At 64.2% G+C, this 15,855-nt stretch overlaps 1 protein-coding gene across 1 annotated transcript; it reads left to right on the forward strand.

Moving 5' to 3' along the window:
* The first annotated feature begins 471 nt into the window (after nt 1-471).
* On the forward strand, nt 472-14,258 carry LOC122545446 (E3 ubiquitin-protein ligase BRE1B-like). The gene is made up of 5 exons (XM_087981924.1): nt 472-712; nt 8,443-8,568; nt 11,025-11,165; nt 12,212-12,313; nt 13,985-14,258. The coding sequence occupies exons 1-5, from the start codon at nt 674-676 to the stop codon at nt 14,159-14,161; spliced, it is 585 nt and encodes a 194-aa protein (XP_087838050.1). The 5' UTR covers nt 472-673; the 3' UTR covers nt 14,162-14,258.
* The last annotated feature ends 1,597 nt before the right edge of the window (nt 14,259-15,855 follow it).

Raw genomic sequence — 15,855 nt, forward strand, 5'->3', positions numbered from 1 at the left:
CTGTCTCTGTCTCTCTGTCTCTGTCTCTCTGTCTCTCTCTCTGTCTCTCTCTCTGTCTCTCTCTCTGTCTCTCTCTCTGTCTCTCTCTCTGTCTCTCTCTCTCTGTCTCTCTCTCTGTCTCTGTCTCTCTGTCTCTGTCTCTCTGTCTCTCTCTCTGTCTCTCTCTCTGTCTCTCTCTCTGTCTCTCTCTCTGTCTCTCTCTCTGTCTCTCTCTCTGTCTCTCTCTCTCTCTGTCTCTCTCTGTGTCTCTCTCTCTCTCTCTGTGTCTCTCTCTCTCTCTCTGTGTGTGTCTCTCTCTCTCTGTGTCTCTCCCTGTCTCTCTCTCTCTCTCTCTCTCTCTGTGTCTCTCTCTCTCTCTCTCTCTGTGTCTCTCTCTCTCTGTGTGTCTCTCTCTGTCTCTCTCTCTGTCTCCCCTCCTCTGCCCCTCTCCCCCGTCTCTCCCCTCTCCCTCTGTGTTAATGCCTGTTGTCTGAACGGTGTGCTGTCGGTGTGGAACAGGAGGAAGAGGCCCTGCTGTCGGAGATGGATGTGACCGGCCAGGCGTTTGAGGATATGCAGGAACAGAACATCCGCCTGATGCAGCAGCTCCGGGAAAAGGACGATGCCAACTTCAAGCTGATGTCGGAGCGGATCAAATCCAATCAGATTCACAAGCTGCTGCGGGAGGAGAAGGATGAGCCTTGCTGACCAGGTCCTCACCCTCAAAACACAGGTAGGCACCGGCCCCTGGAAACACAGGCACCGGCCCAGCGCCCGCCCCTGGAAACACAGGCACCGGCCCAGCGCCTGCCCCTGGAAACACAGGTAGGTACCGGCCCAGCGCCCGCCCCTGTAAACACAGGTACCGGCCCAGCGCCCGCCCCTGGAAACACAGGCACCGGCCCAGCGCCCGCCCCTGGAAACACAGGCACCGGCCCAGCGCCTGCCCCTGGAAACACAGGTAGGTACCGGCCCAGCGCCCGCCCCTGTAAACACAGGCACCGGCCCAGCGCCCGCCCCTGTAAACACAGGTAGGTACCGGCCCAGCGCCCGCCCCTGGAAACACAGGCACCGGCCCAGCGCCTGCCCCTGGAAACACAGGTAGGTACCGGCCCAGCGCCCGCCCCTGGAAACACAGGCACCGGCCCAGCGCCCGCCCCTGTAAACACAGGCACCGGCCCAGCGCCCGCCCCTGTAAACACAGACACCGGCCCAGCGCCCGCCCCTGTAAACACAGGCACCGGCCCAGCGCCCGGCCCCTGTAAACACAGACACCGGCCCAGCGCCCGCCCCTGTAAACACAGGCACCGGCCCAGCGCCCGCCCCTGTAAACACAGGCACCGGCCCAGCGCCCGCCCCTGTAAACACAGGCACCGGCCCAGCGCCCGCCCCTGTAAACACAGGCACCGGCCCAGCGCCCGCCCCTGTAAACACAGGCACCGGCCCAGCGTCCGCCCCTGTAAACACAGGCACCGGCCCAGCGCCCGCCCCTGGAAACACAGGCACCGGCCCAGCGCCCGTCCCTGTAAACACAGGCACCGGCCCAGCGCCCGCCCCTGTAAACACAGGCACCGGCCCAGCGCCCGCCCCTGTAAACACAGGCACCGGCCCAGCGCCCGCCCCTGGAAACACAGGTACCGGCCCAGCGCCCGCCCCTGTAAACACAGACACCGGCCCAGCGCCCGCCCCTGTAAACACAGGCACCGGCCCAGCGCCCGCTCCTGTAAACACAGACACCGGCCCAGCGCCCGCCCCCTGGAAACACAGGTAGGCACCGGCACAGCGCCCGCCCCTGTAAACACAGGTAGGCACCGGCCCAGCGCCCGCCCCTGTAAACACAGGTTGGCACCGGCCCAGAGCCCGCCCCTGTAAACACAGGTAGGCACCGGCCCAGCGCCCGCCCCTGTAAACACAGGCACCGGCCCAGCGCCCGCCCGTGTAAACACAGGTAGGCACCGGCCCAGCGCCCGCCCCTGTAAACACAGGTAGGCACCGGCCCAGCGCCCGCCCCTGTAAACACAGGTAGGCACCGGCCCAGCGCCCGCCCCTGTAAACACAGGTAGGCACCGGCCCAGCGCCCGCCCCTGTAAACACAGGTAGGCACCGGCCCAGCGCCCGCCCCTGTAAACACAGGTAGGCACCGGCCCAGCGCCCGCCCCTGTAAACACAGGTAGGCACCGGCCCAGCGCCCGCCCCTGTAAACACAGGCACCGGCCCAGCGCCCGCTCCTGTAAACACAGGTAGGCACCGGCCCAGCGCCCGCCCCTGTAAACACAGGCACCGGCCCAGCGCCCGCCCCTGTAAACACAGGTAGGTACCGGCCCAGCGCCCGCCCCTGTAAACACAGGCACCGGCCCAGCGCCCGCCCCTGTAAACACAGGCACCGGCCCAGCGCCAGCCCCTGTAAACACAGGCACCGGCCCAGCGCCCGCCCCTGTAAACACAGGTAGGCACCGGCCCAGCGCCCGCCCCTGTAAACACAGGTAGGCACCGGCCCAGCGCCCGCCCCTGTAAACACAGGTAGGCACCGGCCCAGCGCCCGCCCCTGTAAACACAGGCACCGGCCCAGCGCCCGCCCCTGTAAACACAGGCACCGGCCCAGCGCCCGCCCCTGTAAACACAGGCACCGGCCCAGCGCCCGCTCCCTGTAAACACAGGTAGGCACCGGCCCAGCGCCCCGCTCCTGGAAACACAGGTAGGCACCGGCCCAGCGCCCGCCCCTGTAAACACAGGTAGGCACCGGCCCAGTGCCCGCCCCTGTAAACACAGGCACCGGCCCAGCGCCCGCCCCTGTAAACACAGGCACCGGCCCAGCGCCCGCCCCTGTAAACACAGGCACCGGCCCAGCGCCCGCTCCCTGTAAACACAGGTAGGCACCGGCCCAGCGCCCGCCCCTGTAAACACAGGTAGGCACCGGCCCAGCGCCCGCCCCTGTAAACACAGGCACCGGCCCAGCGCCCGCCCCTGTAAACACAGGTAGGCACCGGCCCAGCGCCCGCCCCTGTAAACACAGGCACCGGCCCAGCGCCCGCCCCTGGAAACACAGGTAGGCACCGGCCCAGCGCCCCGCCCCTGTAAACACAGGCACCGGCCCAGCGCCCGCCCCTGGAAACACAGGCACCGGCCCAGCGCCCGCCCCTGTAAACACAGGTAGGCACCGGCCCAGCGCCCGCCCCTGTAAACACAGGTAGGCACCGGCCCAGGGCCCGCCCCTGTAAACACAGGCACCGGCCCAGCGCCCGCTCCTGTAAACACAGGCAACGGCCCAGCGCCCGCCCCTGTAAACACAGGCACCGGCCCAGCGCCCGCCCCTGTAAACACAGGCACCGGCCCAGCGCCCGCCCCTGTAAACACAGGTAGGCACCGGCCCAGCGCCCGCCCCTGTAAACACAGGCAACCGGCCCAGCGCCCGCTCCTGTAAACACAGGTAGGCACCGGCCCAGCGCCCGCCCCTGTAAACACAGGCACCGGCCCAGCGCCCGCCCCTGTAAACACAGGTAGGTACCGGCCCAGCGCCCGCCCCTGTAAACACAGGCACCGGCCCAGCGCCCGCACCTGTAAACACAGGCACCGGCCCAGCGCCCGCCCCTGTAAACACAGGCACCGGCCCAGCGCCCGCCCCTGTAAACACAGGTAGGCACCGGCCCAGCGCCCGCCCCTGTAAACACAGGCACCGGCCCAGCGCCCGCTCCTGTAAACACAGGTAGGCACCGGCCCAGCGCCCGCCCCTGTAAACACAGGCACCGGCCCAGCGCCCGCCCCTGTAAACACAGGTAGGTACCGGCCCAGCGCCCGCCCCTGTAAACACAGGCACCGGCCCAGCGCCCGCCCCTGTAAACACAGGCACCGGCCCAGCGCCAGCCCCTGTAAACACAGGCACCGGCCCAGCGCCCGCCCCTGTAAACACAGGTAGGCACCGGCCCAGCGCCCGCCCCTGTAAACACAGGTAGGCACCGGCCCAGCGCCCGCCCCTGTAAACACAGGTAGGCACCGGCCCAGCGCCCGCCCCTGTAAACACAGGCACCGGCCCAGCGCCCGCCCCTGTAAACACAGGCACCGGCCCAGCGCCCGCCCCTGTAAACACAGGCACCGGCCCAGCGCCCGCTCCCTGTAAACACAGGTAGGCACCGGCCCAGCGCCCGCTCCTGGAAACACAGGTAGGCACCGGCCCAGCGCCCGCCCCTGTAAACACAGGTAGGCACCGGCCCAGTGCCCGCCCCTGTAAACACAGGCACCGGCCCAGCGCCCGCCCCTGTAAACACAGGCACCGGCCCAGCGCCCGCCCCTGTAAACACAGGCACCGGCCCAGCGCCCGCTCCCTGTAAACACAGGTAGGCACCGGCCCAGCGCCCGCCCCTGTAAACACAGGTAGGCACCGGCCCAGCGCCCGCCCCTGTAAACACAGGCACCGGCCCAGCGCCCGCCCCTGTAAACACAGGTAGGCACCGGCCCAGCGCCCGCCCCTGTAAACACAGGCACCGGCCCAGCGCCCGCCCCTGGAAACACAGGTAGGCACCGGCCCAGCGCCCGCCCCTGTAAACACAGGCACCGGCCCAGCGCCCGCCCCTGGAAACACAGGCACCGGCCCAGCGCCCGCCCCTGTAAACACAGGTAGGCACCGGCCCAGCGCCCGCCCCTGTAAACACAGGTAGGCACCGGCCCAGGGCCCGCCCCTGTAAACACAGGCACCGGCCCAGCGCCCGCTCCTGTAAACACAGGCAACGGCCCAGCGCCCGCCCCTGTAAACACAGGCACCGGCCCAGCGCCCGCCCCTGTAAACACAGGCACCGGCCCAGCGCCCGCCCCTGTAAACACAGGTAGGCACCGGCCCAGCGCCCGCCCCTGTAAACACAGGCACCGGCCCAGCGCCCGCTCCTGTAAACACAGGTAGGCACCGGCCCAGCGCCCGCCCCTGTAAACACAGGCACCGGCCCAGCGCCCGCCCCTGTAAACACAGGTAGGTACCGGCCCAGCGCCCGCCCCTGTAAACACAGGCACCGGCCCAGCGCCCGCACCTGTAAACACAGGCACCGGCCCAGCGCCCGCCCCTGTAAACACAGGCACCGGCCCAGCGCCCGCCCCTGTAAACACAGGCACCGGCCCAGCGCCCGCCCCTGTAAACACAGGTAGGCACCGGCCCAGCGCCCGCCCCTGTAAACACAGGTAGGCACCGGCCCAGCGCCCGCCCCTGTAAACACAGGTAGGCACCGGCCCAGCGCCCGCCCCTGTAAACACAGGCACCGGCCCAGCGCCCGCCCCTGTAAACACAGGCACCGGCCCAGCGCCCGCCCCTGTAAACACAGGCACCGGCCCAGCGCCCGCTCCCTGTAAACACAGGTAGGCACCGGCCCAGCGCCCGCTCCTGGAAACACAGACACCGGCCCAGCGCCCGCCCCTGTAAACACAGACACCGGCCCAGCGCCCGCCCCTGTAAACACAGGTAGGTACCGGCACAGCGCCCGCCCCTGTAAACACAGGTAGGCACCGGCCCAGCGCCCGCCCCTGTAAACACAGGTAGGCACCGGCCCAGCGCCCGCCCCTGTAAACACAGGCACCGGCCCAGCGCCCGCCCCTGTAAACACAGGTAGGCACCGGCCCAGCGCCCGCCCCTGTAAACACAGGTAGGCACCGGCCCAGCGCCCGCCCCTGTAAACACAGGCACCGGCCCAGCGCCCGCCCCTGGAAACACAGGCACCGGCCCAGCGCCCGCCCCTGTAAACACAGGTAGGCACCGGCCCAGCGCCCGCCCCTGTAAACACAGGTAGGCACCGGCCCAGGGCCCGCCCCTGTAAACACAGGCACCGGCCCAGCGCCCGCCCCTGTAAACACAGGCACCGGCCCAGCGCCCGCTCCTGTAAACACAGGCACCGGCCCAGCGCCCGCTCCTGTAAACACAGGCACCGGCCCAGCGCCCGCCCCTGTAAACACAGACACCGGCCCTGCGCCCGCCCCTGTAAACACAGACACCGGCCCAGCGCCCGCCCCTGTAAACACAGGCACCGGCCCAGCGCCCGCTCCTGTAAACACAGGCACCGGCCCAGCGCCCGCCCCTGTAAACACAGACACCGGCCCAGCGCCCGCCCCTGTAAACACAGACACCGGCCCAGCGCCCGCCCCTGTAAACACAGACACCGGCCCAGCGCCCGCCCCTGTAAACACAGACACCGGCCCAGCGCCCGCCCCTGTAAACACAGGCACCGGCCCAGCGCCCGCCCCTGTAAACACAGGCACCGGCCCAGCGCCCGCCCCTGTAAACACAGGCACCGGCCCAGCGCCCGCCCCTGTAAACACAGGCACCGGCCCAGCGCCCGCCCCTGTAAACACAGGCACCGGCCCAGCGCCCGCCCCTGTAAACACAGGCACCGGCCCAGCGCCCGCTCCTGTAAACACAGGCACCGGCCCAGCGCCCGCCCCTGTAAACACAGGCACCGGCCCAGCGCCCGCCCCTGTAAACACAGGCACCGGCCCAGCGCCCGCCCCTGTAAACACAGGCACCGGCCCAGCGCCCGCCCCTGTAAACACAGGTACCGGCCCAGCGCCCGCCCCTGTAAACACAGGCACCGGCCCAGCGCCCGCCCCTGTAAACACAGGCACCGGCCCAGCGCCCGCCCCTGGAAACACAGGTAGGTACCGGCCCAGCGCCCGCCCCTGTAAACACAGACACCGGCCCAGCGCCCGCCCCTGTAAACACAGGCACCGGCCCAGCGCCCGCTCCTGTAAACACAGGCACCGGCCCAGCGCCCGCCCCTGTAAACACAGACACCGGCCCAGCGCCCGCTCCTGTAAACACAGGTACCGGCCCAGCGCCCGCCCCTGTAAACACAGACACCGGCCCAGCGCCCGCTCCTGTAAACACAGGCACCGGCCCAGCGCCCGCCCCTGTAAACACAGGCACCGGCCCAGCGCCCGCCCCTGGAAACACAGGTAGGTACCGGCCCAGCGCCCGCCCCTGTAAACACAGGTACCGGCCCAGCGCCCGCCCCTGTAAACACAGGCACCGGCCCAGCGCCCGCCCCTGTAAACACAGGCACCGGCCCAGCGCCCGCCCCTGTAAACACAGGCACCGGCCCAGCGCCCGCCCCTGTAAACACAGGTACCGGCCCAGCGCCCGCCCCTGTAAACACAGGCACCGGCCCAGCGCCCGCCCCTGTAAACACAGGCACCGGCCCAGCGCCCGCTCCTGTAAACACAGACACCGGCCCAGCGCCCGCCCCTGTAAACACAGGCACCGGCCCAGCGCCCGCCCCTGTAAACACAGGTAGGTACCGGCCCAGCGCCCGCCCCTGTAAACACAGGTAGGCACCGGCCCAGCGCCCGCCCCTGTAAACACAGACACCGGCCCAGCGCCCGCCCCTGTAAACACAGGTAGGCACCGGCCCAGCGCCCGCCCCTGTAAACACAGGCACCGGCCCAGCGCCCGCCCCTGTAAACACAGGTAGGCACCGGCCCAGCGCCCGCCCCTGTAAACACAGGTAGGCACCGGCCCAGCGCCCGCCCCTGTAAACACAGACACCGGCCCAGCGCCCGCCCCTGTAAACACAGGCACCGGCCCAGCGCCCGCCCCTGTAAACACAGGTAGGCACCGGCCCAGCGCCCGCCCCTGTAAACACAGACACCGGCCCAGCGCCCGCCCCTGTAAACACAGGCACCGGCCCAGCGCCCGCTCCTGTAAACACAGGTAGGTACCGGCCCAGCGCCCGCTCCTGTAAACACAGGTTGGCACCGGCCCAGCGCCCGCCCCTGTAAACACAGGCACCGGCCCAGCGCCCGCCCCTGTAAACACAGGTTGGCACCGGCCCAGCGCCCGCCCCTGTAAACACTGGCACCGGCCCAGCGCCCGCCCCTGTAAACACAGGTAGGCACCGGCCCAGCGCCCGCTCCCCAGCCTATTCAGCCTCTCTCTGCAGCTCAAACCCTCCAACCCTGGCAACATCCTTGTGCATTTCCGAGAGTACTGTGTCCTGTTCTGATTTCCCTGTTACCGGAAGGGTGTTATTGTCCCGGGGAGGGTTGCGGAGAGATTTACCAGGTTGTTGCCGGGAGTGCAGGGTTACAGGGATTGGAGAGGCTGGGGCTGTTTTCCCTGGAACATCGGAGGCTGAGAGCTGGCCTTGCAGAGCTTGATAAATACATGACGGGCGTGGGCAGGATAAATAGCAACAATATTTTCCGGAGAGTGGGGGTGGGGCGTTTTCTTGACTAACTTTACATGAGAGGAGAAAGATTGTCGCAAAAGATTTGAGGGGAAGTTAATTTACACAGAGGAAGTGGTGGACGGTGTGAGAGTTACAATGTCTGAGGGGCATCTGGTCAGGTACAAATGTCTCTTGTCCCCTGTGCTCCTGGGGGTCACTGGGTGACAGGCGACGAGATTCTGATGTCTCCCCTGGTGAGCGAGGCGAAAGGAACAGGTTTAAACGCAGACTAACAGGCCCGTCCTGTCCTCCCTTCCCCCTCCCTCAGGTGGACGCACAGCTGCTGGTGGTGCAGAAACTGGAAGAGAAGGAACGCGTGCTCCAGAGCAGCCTGGCTATGGTGGAGAAGGAGCTGACCCTGAGAAGCCAGGCTCTGGAACTCAACAAGAGGAAGGTACTGCATCGCCTGGACTAGATACACTGTCCTCCTCCTCCTCCCCATCCCCCCAACACCCCCCAACCTCTCTCTGGGACCGGGGTGTGTTAGATACACTGTCCTTTCCCCCCCCTCTCTCTCTGGGACCGGGGTGTGTTAGATACACTGTCCTTTCCCCCCTCTCTCTCTGGGACCGCGGTGTGTTAGATACACTGTCCTTTCCCCCCCCTCTCTCTCTGGGACCGGGGTGTGTTAGATACACTGTCCTTTCCCCCCTCTCTCTGGGACCGGGGTGTGTTAGATACACTGTCCTTTCCCCCCTCTCTCTCTGGGACCGGGGTGTGTTAGATACACTGTCCTTTCCCCCCTCTCTCTCTCTGGGACCGGGGTGTGTTAGATACACTGTCCTTTCCCCCCTCTCTCTCTCTGGGACCGGGGTGTGTTAGATACACTGTCCTTTCCCCCCCCCTCTCTCTCTGGGACCGGGGTGTGTTAGATACACTGTCCTTTCCCCCCCTCTCTCTGGGACCGGGGTGTGTTAGATACACTGTCCTTTCCCCTCTCTCTCTCTGGGACCGGGGTGTGTTAGATACACTGTCCTTTCCCCCCCCTCTCTCTCTGGGACCGGGGTGTGTCAGATACACTGTCCTTTCCCCTCTCTCTCTGGGACCGGGGTGTGTTAGATACACTGTCCTTTCCCCTCTCTCTCTCTGGGACCGGGGTGTGTTAGATACACGTCCTTTCCCCCCCCTCTCTCTCTGGAACCGGGGTGTGTTAGATACACTGTCCTTTCCCCCCCCTCTCTCTGGGACCGGGGTGTGTTGTATACACTGTCCTTTCCCCCCCCTCTCTCTCTGGGACCGGGGTGTGTTAGATACACTGTCCTTTCCCCCCCCCTCTCTCTGGGACCGGGGTGTGTTAGATACACTGTCCTTTCCCACCCCTCTCTCTCTCTGGGACCGGGGTGTGTTAGATACACTGTCCTTTCCCCCCCTCTCTCTCTCTGGGACCGGGGTGTGTTAGATACACTGTCCTTTCCCCCCCTCTCTCTCTCTCTGGGACCGGGGTGTGTTAGATACACTGTCCTTTCCCCCTCTCTCTCTGGGACCGGGGTGTGTTAGATACACTGTCCTTTCCCCCCTCTCTCTCTGGGACCGGGGTGTGTTAGATACACTGTCCTTTCCACCCTCTCTCTCTGGGACCGGGGTGTGTTAGATACACTGTCCTTTCCCCCTCTCTCTCTGGGACCGGGGTGTGTTAGATACACTGTCCTTTCCCCCCTCTCTCTCTGGGACCGGGGTGTGTTAGATACACTGTCCTTTCCACCCTCTCTCTCTGGGACCGGGGTGTGTGAGATACACTGTCCTTTCCCCCCTCTCTCTCTGGGACCGTGGTGTGTTAGATACACTGTCCTTTCCCCCCCCTCTCTCTGGGACCGGGGTGTGTTAGATACACTGTCCTTTCCCCCCTCTCTCTCTCTGGGACCGGGGTGTGTTAGATACACTGTCCTTTCCCCCCCCTCTCTCTGGGACCGGGGTGTGTTAGATACACTGTCCTTTCCCCCCCCTCTCTCTCTCTGGGACCGGGGTGTGTTAGATACACTGTCCTTTCCCCCCCTCTCTCTCTCTGGGACCGGGGTGTGTTAGATACACTGTCCTTTCCCCCCCTCTCTCTCTCTCTGGGACCGGGGTGTGTTAGATACACTGTCCTTTCCCCCCCCCTCTCTCTCTGGGACCGCGGTGTGTTAGATACACTGTCCTTTCCCCCCCCCTCTCTCTCTGGGACCGGGGTGTGTTAGATACACTGTCCTTTCCCCCCCTCTCTCTCTCTCTGGGACCGGGGTGTGTTAGATACACTGTCCTTTCCCCCCTCTCTCTGGGACCGGGGTGTGTTAGATACACTGTCCTTTCCCCCCCCCTCTCTCTGGGACCGGGGTGTGTTGTATACACTGTCCTTTCCCCCCTCTCTCTCTCTGGGACCGGGGTGTGTTAGATACACTGTCCTTTCCCCCCTCTCTCTCTGGGACCGGGGTGTGTTAGATACACTGTCCTTTCCCCCCCCTCTCTCTGGGACCGGGGTGTGTTAGATACACTGTCCTTTCCCCCCCCTCTCTCTCTCTGGGACCGGGGTGTGTTAGATACACTGTCCTTTCCCCCCCTCTCTCTCTCTGGGACCGGGGTGTGTTAGATACACTGTCCTTTCCCCCCCTCTCTCTCTCTCTGGGACCGGGGTGTGTTAGATACACTGTCCTTTCCCCCCCCCTCTCTCTCTGGGACCGCGGTGTGTTAGATACACTGTCCTTTCCCCCCCCCTCTCTGGGACCGGGGTGTGTTAGATACACTGTCCTTTCCCTCCGTCCTGAGGGGAGCAGGCGGACGGTGGGGACAGTGCGTGGGGTACATCCTTCCCTTCCCCGGAGCCCTGGTTATTGCGATGTGGCTGGTCCCTCTGTGATTGTCCTTTTCTCTCTCCAGGCTGTGGAAGCTGCCCAGCTTGCTGAGGATCTGAAAGTGCAGCTCGAACACACCCAGGCCAAACTGAAGGAGATTCAGTCTGCCATGTCGGACAACTGTTTCGCCAAAGAGAAGGAATCCTTCAACCTGAAACGTGCACAGGTAAGTGACGGTCAACTCACCATCGCCACGCCGCGACCCGATTCCAGTCTGTAACTCCCTCCCCGGGGAGCTGTTATACTGCATATAAACCCCATCCCGAACCCCTCGATTAGATTCCAGTCTGTAACTCACTCCCGGGTATCTGTTATTCTGTATATAAACCCAGCCCGAACCCCTCGATTAGATTTCAGTCTGTAACTCACTCCCGGGTCTCTGTTATTCTGTATATAAACCACCCCGAACCCCTCGATTAGATTCCAGTCTGTAACTCCCTCCCGGGGGGAGCTGTAATTCTGTATATAAACCACCCCGAACCCCTCGATTAGATTCCAGTCTGTAACTCCCTCCCGGGTATCTGTTATTCTGTATATAAACCACCCCGAACCCCTCGATTAGATTCCAGTCTGTAACTCCCACCCCGGGTATCTGTTATTCTGTATATAAACCACCCCTAACCCCTCGATTAGATTCCAGTCTGTAACTCCCCCCCCCGGGTATCTGTTATTCTGTATATAAACCACCCCGAACCCCTCGATTAGATTCCAGTCTGTAACTCCCTCCCAGGTATCTGTTATTCTGTATATAAACCACTCCGAACCCCTCGATTACATTCCTGTCTGTAACTCCCTTCCCGGGGGAGCTGTTATTCTGTATATAAACCATCCCGAACCCCTCGATTAGATTCCAGTCTGTAACTCCCTTCCCGGGGGAGCTGTTATTCTGTATATAAACCACCCCGAACCCCTCGATTAGATTCCAGTCTGTAACTCCCCCCCCCGGGTATCTGTTATTCTGTATATAAACCACCCCGAACCCCTCGATTACATTCCTGTCTGTAACTCCCTTCCCGGGGGAGCTGTTATTCTGTATATAAACCACCCCGAACCCCTCGATTAGATTCCAGTCTGTAACTCCCTTCCCGGGGGAGCTGTTATTCTGAAAATAAACCACCCTGAACCCCTCGGTTAGATTCCAGTCTGACCCTCAGCCTTCCTCTCTCCCTCTGTCTCTGCCCCCCCTCCCTCTGTCTCTCCCCGTTGGTACAGGAGGATCTGTCCAGACTGAGACGGAAGCTGGAGAAGCAGAAGAAAGTTGAAGTGTTCTCTGATGCTGACGAGATTCTGATGGAGGAGATTAAGGAATACAAGGTGAGCGTGGGGGCCGCGGGCTGGGTGCCAGGGCTGCAGACCTCACCAGAAGGGAACGCTCGATCGTGGGCTTTGGGCTTGCAGCCTGGGACATGCTCCACCCCCGCCCCATCCTCGGACGGGGTTAGTCTCAAACGAAGGGGGTGTGACTCAGATGGGAGGCGTGTGTCCTCACAATGGTGGTAGGCCGAGATCGAAGCCTGAGGCCTCTGGTCGGCTTTCCTTTATTGGTCAGAGTATTGAGTACAGGAGTTGGGAGGTCATGTTGAAGCTGGATTGGTGAGGCCATCTTTTGAATATTGTGTGCGATTCCGGTCTCCCCGCGACAGGAAGGATGTTGGGAAAGGGTTCGGAAAAGATTTACGAGGAGGTTGGAGGGTTGAAGCTTCAGGGAGAGGCTGGGGCTGTTTCCTCTGGAGCGTCGGAGGCTGAAGGTGATCAGTTAGAGGTTTATAACATCATGGGGAGGCACATGGATAGGGTAAATAGACAAGGTCTTTTCCCCCTGGGGTGGGGGAGACTGAGGGGGGTGACCTTATAGAGGTTTATAACATCATGGGGGGGACATGGATAGGGTAAATAGACAAGGTCTTTTCCCCCTGGGGTGGGGGAGACTGAGGGGGTGACCTTATAGAGGTTTATAACATCATGAGGGGGACATGGATAGGGTAAATAGACAAGGTCTTTTCCCCCTGGGGTGGGGGAGACTGAGGGGGTGACCTTATAGAGGTTTATAACATCATGGGGGGGGACATGGATAGGGTAAATAGACAAGGTCTTTTCCCCCCTGGGGTGGGGGGGACTGAGGGGGTGACCTTATAGAGGTTTATAACATCATGAGGGGGGACATGGATAGGGTAAATAGACAAGGTCTTTTCCCCCTGGGGTGGGGGAGACTGAGGGGGTGACCTTATAGAGGTTTATAACATCATGAGGGGGACATGGATAGGGTAAATAGACAAGGTCTTTTCCCCCTGGGGTGGGGGAGACTGAGGGGGTGACCTTATAGAGGGTTATAACATCATGGGGGGGGACATGGATAGGGTAAATAGACAAGGTCTTTTCCCCCTGGGGTGGGGGGAGACTGAGGGGGTGACCTTATAGAGGTTTATAACATCATGAGGGGGGACATGGATAGGGTAAATAGACAAGGTCTTTTCCCCCTGGGGTGGGGGAGACTGAGGGGGTGACCTTATAGAGGTTTATAACATCATGAGGGGGGGACATGGATAGGGTAAATAGGCAAGGTCTTTTCCCCCTGGGGTGAGGGGGAGTCCAGAACTAGAGGGGGAGAGGGGAAAGATTGAAAAGGGGTAACCTTCTCCCCCCCCCCCCCCCCCCCCCCCCCCCCAAGGGTGGTGCGTGTGTGGGCCGAGCTGCCAGAGGAAGTGGTGGGGGCTGGGACAATGCCAACATTGAAAAGGGGGATGGGGAGGGGAACAGGAAGGGTTTAGCGGGATAGGGGCCAAGTGCTGGCAAACGGGGGACTGGGTTAGGTTAGGGATATCTGGGTCAGCACGGGCAGGGTGGGCCGAAGGGTCTGTCCTGTGTGTGTGTGTGTCTGTCTGTTTTCCAACCCCTTCCCCCTCCCCCCAACACCACACCCTGTGCTGTGTGTCTCTCTGACTGACCTTCCCCGTCTCTCTCTCTCTCTCTCCATCCCCTCCCCAGGCCAAGCTGACCTGCCCGTGCTGTAACACCCGGAAGAAGGACGCTGTGCTGACCAAGTGCTTCCACGTTTTCTGCTTTGACTGCGTGAAGACCCGCTACGACACGCGCCAACGCAAGTGCCCCAAGTGTAATGCTGCCTTTGGAGCCAATGACTTCCACCGTATCTACATCAGCTGAGGGGTAGAGGGGGTGACGGGAGCTGGGGGACCCTGCTGACGGGTTTGGGGGAGGGTGGGATGCGGGAGATGGCATGCTGTCCCCCTCACGCGCACACTCTCCCCCTCACACACAGACACACTCTCCCCCTCACACACAGACACACTCTCTCCCTCACACACAGACACACTCTCTCCCCCTCACACAGACACACTCCCCCTCACACATTCGCGCTCTCTCCCTCTCTCTCTGTCACACAAACTCCCCCTCACACGCGCTCTCCCCCTCCCCCTCACACACACACGCGCTCTCTCCCCCTCACTCGCGCGCTCTCCCCCTCACTCGCGCGCGCTCTCTCCCCCTCACTCGCGCGCGCTCTCTCCCCCTCACTCGCGCGCGCTCTCTCCCCCTCACTCGCGTGCGCGCGCTCTCTCTCCCCCTCACTCGCGCGCTCTCTCACCCCCTCACTCGCGCTCTCTCACCCCCTCACTCGCGCGCTCTCTCCCCCTCACTCGCGCGCTCTCCCCCTCACTCGCGCGCTCTCCCCCTCACTCGCGCGCCCGCTCTCTCCCCCTCACTCGCGCGCGCTCTCCCCCTCACTCGTGCGCTCTCCCCCTCACACACACACTCGTGCGCTCTCCCCCTCACTCGCGCGCGCTCTCCCCCTCACTCGCGCGCGCTCTCTCCCCCTCACTCGCGCGCGCTCTCTCCCCCTCACTCGCGCGCGCGCGCTCTCTCCCCCTCACTCGCGCGCGCGCTCTCTCCCCCTCACTCGCGCGCGCGCTCTCTCCCCCTCACTCGCGCGCGCGCTCTCTCCCCCTCACTCGCGCGCGCGCTCTCTCCCCCTCACTCGCGCGCTCTCCCCCTCACTCGCGCGCCCGCTCTCTCCCCCTCACTCGCGCGCGCTCTCCCCCTCACTCGTGCGCTCTCCCCCTCACACACACACTCGTGCGCTCTCCCCCTCACTCGCGCGCGCTCTCCCCCTCACTCGCGCGCGCTCTCCCCCTCACTCGCGCGCGCTCTCTCCCCCTCACTCGCGCGCGCTCTCCCCCTCACTCGCGCGCGCTCTCCCCCTCACTCGCGCGCGCTCTCTCCCCCTCACTCGCGCGCGCTCTCCCCCTCACTCGTGCGCGCTCTCTCCCCCTCACTCGTGCGCGCGCTCTCCCCCTCACTCGTGCGCGCTCTCTCCCCCTCACTCGTGCGCGCTCTCTCCCCCTCACTCGTGCGCGCTCTCTCCCCCTCACTCGCGCGCGCTCTCCCCCTCACTCGTGCGCGCTCTCTCCCCCTCACTCGTGCACGCTCTCTCCCCCTCACTCGTGCACGCTCTCTCCCCCTCGCTCGCGCCCGCTCTCTCCCCCTCACTCGCGCCCGCTCTCTCCCCCTCACTCGCGCCCGCTCTCTCCCCCTCACTCGCGCCCGCTCTCTCCCCCTCACTCGCGCCCGCTCTCTCCCCCTCGCTCGCGCCCGCTCTCTCCCCCTCGCTCGCGCCCGCTCTCTCCCCCTCGCTCGCGCCCGCTCTCTCCCCCTCGCTCGCGCCCGCTCTCTCCCCCTCGCTCGCGCCCGCTCTCTCCCCCTCGCTCGCGCCCGCTCTCTCCCCCTCGCTCGCGCCCGCTCTCTCCCCCTCGCTCGCGCCCGCTCTCTCCCCCTCGCTCGCGCGCGCTCTCTCCCCCCGCTCTCTCCCCCTCGCTCGCGCGCGCTCTCTCCCCCCGCTCTCT

The sequence above is a fragment of the Chiloscyllium plagiosum genome, unplaced genomic scaffold (assembly GCF_037043375.1).
Source record: "Chiloscyllium plagiosum isolate Xiang-an unplaced genomic scaffold, Cpla_swu_hap1 HiC_scaffold_41, whole genome shotgun sequence".
In the NCBI taxonomy this organism is placed as follows: domain Eukaryota; kingdom Metazoa; phylum Chordata; class Chondrichthyes; order Orectolobiformes; family Hemiscylliidae; genus Chiloscyllium; species Chiloscyllium plagiosum.